Genomic DNA, 5118 nt, shown 5'->3' with positions numbered 1-5118 from the left:
CCTCCCCTCCCCCTCTCCCTCCCCTTCCCTCCTTCCTTTGCAAATCAACTTCCTAGTCTGATTTCCCAGAAGGATGCTTTCCTAAGATAAAGTAGTTATATATTAGACTAATTTTTTAAAACGATACAGCCAATTACAGATCACTCAAATAAGGGTTGCAATGTGCTTAATTTCCATGAGTTCAAGGCCAGCTTGAACGACATAGTGAGTATATATATATTATATATATATATTGCCTTGGGGATGGGAATTGACTGGGATTATTAGGGGACTATGAAAGGTGACGGTAATAATCTGTACCTGCTTTTAAAAAAAACTTAAGAGGGACATAAAGGATGATCAGACTGACAGCACTCAATATTCTGACCAAGCATACTGTCTTCCTGGTGGGATACAGGAAGTACATATCATCACCTGCTGCCAAAAATTGAAACTGATGAAGCTTCAAGATCTAACTACCAGTTTATAAAACATATAAATGAGTAAGAAAGTGTTAAGATGTCATAGAGATAAAACTAACATATTCAAAATCCAGGAAGTTATATAGGACAAATCATCTGACTCTTAAAGTAAATTGTAGGAGGAAAAAAATACTTTGGAATAAAGGAAATTTAGTGTGGTGTGGTGCACACCTGTGATTCCAGCACTTGAGAGGCCAAGGCAAGAGGATCCTCCTAAATTCAAGGCCAGCCTAGGATACCTAATGCCAGTCTCAAAAAAAAAAAAAAGAAAAAAGAAAAAAAAAAAGCACCTAGAACCTCTTAAACAATTATAAACATTATAGCAAATAACCATACATGTAACACCACAAAAATCAGGCATGGTGGCACACACCTGTAACCCCAGTACCCTGGGAGGCTGAGGCAGGATTGCCCAGTTCAAGCACAGCCTGGGCAATTTAGTGATTTATACTGCAGAAAATAAAAAGGGCTGCAGGTATAGCTCACTGTGAAGGCCTTTGATCCACATTATCACCAGAGGGGAGGGGGAATCAGTAAGCCTTTATCATAAACTACTTGATAAGTAGCAGGACAGTGACAACTGTCTACTGTACTCCTTAGTACTTCATCATATGATAGCGCTATTTACACCGCAAACACGCTCATTAACAATAATCAATGATACTGAGCTGGGGATTTAGCTCAGTGGTGTAGCCGCCTGCCTTTCAAACTGAAGGCCCTGAGCTCAATCCCTGTACCCAAAAAACCCCCCAAAACCCTGAACTTATTCCATACTAAATAGAAAAGATGAAGTCTTATTTCTAGTAAAGTCTATAGTTGATATTTAAAACTTTTCTACAAAAAATCCAGGCCCAGGAAGATGCAGTTGTAAATTCAATTAAATATCTAGTAAATAAAAATCAATGATACTCCACTTGCTAATATTGACATTCAAAAATATCAAGATGCCAAGTGGCAATGACAGAATTGAAATGTTTTAACATTATGCATATAAATTTGGAATAGCCAAAAGAATCACTAAATTAATGGAAATTATGCCAAACAGTGGCACCAAAAACCCTGGATTAATGGAGACCTAGGTTCAAGTTCCTATACTGCCACTTACAGCCACCCTTGGGTCTGCTTACTTATTTGAAGGGCTCATGTCTGTTCTCACCTACTTCATGTAACCTCTGTAGACATCTGACGTCACCTGTACAGACATAACTTATTTAAACTTTAAAATATGGCTGGCAATGGGAATGCTGCAGTTTTTTTTGCCTATTTCAATTTTGTTTTCCAATTTTTCTCTTAATCTTTTTAGAACCCTACTATGACAAACATGTCCAGTTTTTGGTTGTCAAAACCTGTCACTGAGCAGGGTGCTCTGCACAGAACCCTTTATTGGAGATGTCTCTAGTTCCATTTCTCTCCCAGTGTTTAATGACAGGGATGTTTTCCCTTCTGGGGAAAACATTCCATCACCCTCAAGGTTCACAGGTAAGTCCTCCCACCACAGAATCAAGCAACACAGATAGCTTACTTTTTACTTTATTTTTGCACATAAGGAAAACAACCAATTGATTAACTCAGTTCCAGAACTCTTAGTGTTCAGTGATCAAGAAGGAAATGAGGTTAGAAGGCAAACTCATTTCTTCCCAAACATATTACTGCAAATATTACAGAAACTCAAATCAGCAATTACAACAAGACTGTTTGACACAGAGAGCCCAAGCAAAAGGGTGAGGAGTACTGAAGGGCCACAGGGATCAGGGTTGGGGGCAGTGCTACCACAGCTTCACTCTACCCAAGCAGCTCACATCCCAGGTTCATCACATCCTTCCATGTCAAGATGACTAAAACATGCAGAAATCCTAGCTGGAGGTCTGTAATCCCAGCACTCAGGAGGCTGAAGCAGGATTGCCCTGAGTTCAAGGCCAGCCTGGGCTACATAGTGAGACTCTGTCTCAACAACAAAAAAGGGTAGCAATCCTGGCAGCTCCCTGTTTGCTCAGCCATGTTTCACATGGCATTTCCATAAGCCATGCCCTGGTTCAAATTCTGTACAGGAAGTTCCCATTACTGTCAAAGAACTCCCGCCCCCTCTGCACTACTTTGCTGCTGAAGTTCTGGTCACCTAGCTCATCTGCCTTGCACTCTTCTAGCTTCTTGTCACTTAGAAAGCCATTGCTGTCAGTGCTTCTGGTGCCCGCACAGTCACTGGTGGAGGACTTCGGCTTTCTCTGACGATCCAAGGCTATAGTGTCGGGCACAAAGCTCCTTTTCCCCAGGCTCTGGCTTCCTTTGTTCCTTCCCTCCTGTTTCTGTTGGGCATCTGTACTCTGAGTGCTGGCCTCTAGTACTGTCAGAGCTGTGCTGTGGCTCTGACCTCTGGATGAGGCTTTCAGTAAAGAGCCCATTACAACATGGCCTGCAGCGAGGGACTTTCTGCTATCTTCAGAGCTCTGCAGCTGTTGCATCGAGTGAGCAAGCCCAGCCCTTTTCAGGACTTTTTCATCCTGCTTCAGTTTCTGCTTCACGGTGGGTACAAATTTACTTTTTAAAACTCTCCGAATAACATCAGTGCTGACATCAAAGCCTTCAGCCAACCTGGCAACTGACCAGGAATCTGCAAATTCCTTGTGTAAATACCTATGGAAAAAAAGAGCAGGTTTAATGTGAGAGTCTCCTACCAGAATAGCTAACTGATAATACTAGTGATAAATAAGTAAAAAGGGTTGGAAAAACTGCAGACACACTCCTTAACTGTACCAGTTAACATGTTCTAGCCAGCTTGCAATACCAGTGGTGACTGCCTGACTGTCCCCTTGGCAGCTTGTACCACTGGGGGTGCAAACAGATTTAATCACTTTTATTCGCCTTTTTACTAATAAAATTAATACAAAGCACTGAATGGGATAGTTGTGAATGTGGTTCAAGTCACCCAGCAGGAAGACATATAAATTATGGCCCCCTCATGAATATGTTCAATGGCTATTCTATTCCTGTGTCAAAAGACCTGGCCATTCTCAGGCCAGAGATTTAGCTCAGTGGTGCTGCACCTGCTTTACAAGTGTAAGGTCCTGAGTTGGATCCCCGGTACAACAACAACAACAACAACAAGAGACCTGACCACTTTCAAGTCCCTTCACTTCACATCCAGTGAATGCTTCCTGCTGACTCTAACAGCTACCTTACATCCCAGGGATAAAAGCATGGATCTCTGCTTCCACGGTGGATAGATGTATCACACAGTGATGCTATGGTTAGTGTTACAGGATCCAGTGAAAGGACCTGGGAGGGAAGCCCATGGAAAAGCAGTCACAACATACTGCTTCAGAAAGTCATCCAAGTGAGAGCTGATCTTAAAGGATAAAAGTGAGCAATAAGCTAAGGGGAGAAAAGTGGAGAGATGGAAGATACTGACAGAGTAAGCACATGTGAAATAGAAAGAAGTGTATCACCTTGCTGAGAATACTTCACAGTGACAGTGTGGACGGGAGCAAGGTTGTACATGCTTAGCAGTCTGGAATTTATCCAGCAACAATGAACCAAGGAGCAATTTTAGAGAGTGCAGTTTTCACCGTGAAGCTCCACCCACTGGAAATTTTTCAGTGGTAAAGGTATAGGTATAGGTATAGGGGTGTAATTCAGTGGCAGAACACCTGTACAGCAGCCGTCAGGGCCCTGGGTTAGAGCACCAGCACCACCAAAAACTGAATGAAAAAAAGTCAGATGGAAAAACTAGCATAAGGCTGTTAGAAGAATTACATTGTTCTGGAACAATGATGAATTCTACTTTGTATATGTTGAGTTTGAGAAACTTGTGTGAACATAAGATTAAGAAGATAATTTTATTTACGAGTAAAACACTGTGTTGTGTATTGTTTTGTTTGAGACAGGGTCTCACTATGCAGTCCAGGCTGACTTTGAACTCAGGGTGATCCTCTTGCCTCAGCCTCCCAAGCACTGGGATTAGAGGTCTGTCACCACGCTTGGCTCACACAAACGTTAAGAAGGCTAGAGACTGCATAGTGTCAATGTAATGAAGATATCACTAATGGAAGTATGGAATTTTATTATATTAAGTATATACACCAAACAAATGAAAAATAAAGATAGTCAGCCAGGAAGCCTTGAAGCCAGCTGGAAATCAAAGAAGGAAGGACTCTGAGCAGCTCAGGCAAAAGGATTACAAGTTTGCTAGCCTGGGCAACTTAAGAGACTTAATGAAACCTTGTCAAATAAAAAAGGGCAGGGGGTGTAGTTCACTGCAAAGGTCTTTGGATCAATTCCCACTACATTAAAAACAAAAAACAAAAGGACAGAGGGCTTTAAGATGACAGGTTGACATCCCTGAGTAAATTCATAAGGATATGACCTAAAGTACACCAAGGACTGGTCCTAGACAAGTGACAGACTATCACTTCTAAAATGGAAGGAGAAGGGCTTGGGATTTAGCTCAGTGGTGCTGCCACTTGCCTTGCAAGTGCAAGACCTGGAGTTCGATTCCTGGTACCAATAAATAAATTAATTAAATAAAATAAATGGGAGGAGAACTTGGCCTGGTGGCATATGCCTGTAATCCCAGCATTTGGGAAGCTAAGGAATGAGGATTGCAGGAAGTTGGAGGCCAGCCTGGGCTACATAGCAAGACTCTATCTAAAAAAAAAAAAAA

The 5118-nt window shown here is 41.8% G+C and overlaps 1 protein-coding gene across 1 annotated transcript in view; it reads right to left on the bottom strand.

Moving 5' to 3' along the window:
- Positions 1–1981: 1981 nt before the first annotated feature.
- Ngrn (neugrin, neurite outgrowth associated) overlaps positions 1982–5118 on the bottom strand; it is a 5933-nt gene continuing 2796 nt past the window's right edge. The window contains exon 3 of the mRNA XM_010621077.3: positions 1982–3092. Coding sequence (XP_010619379.1) covers positions 2495–3092 — 598 coding nt within the window. The 3' untranslated portion in view covers positions 1982–2494. The remainder of the gene's footprint in view (positions 3093–5118) is intronic.

Source organism: Fukomys damarensis, unplaced genomic scaffold (assembly GCF_012274545.1).
Source record: "Fukomys damarensis isolate Sample0158 unplaced genomic scaffold, DMR_v1.0_HiC HiC_scaffold_7, whole genome shotgun sequence".
Classification (NCBI taxonomy): domain Eukaryota; kingdom Metazoa; phylum Chordata; class Mammalia; order Rodentia; family Bathyergidae; genus Fukomys; species Fukomys damarensis.
This window is presented reverse-complemented; position numbering and strand designations above follow the sequence as displayed.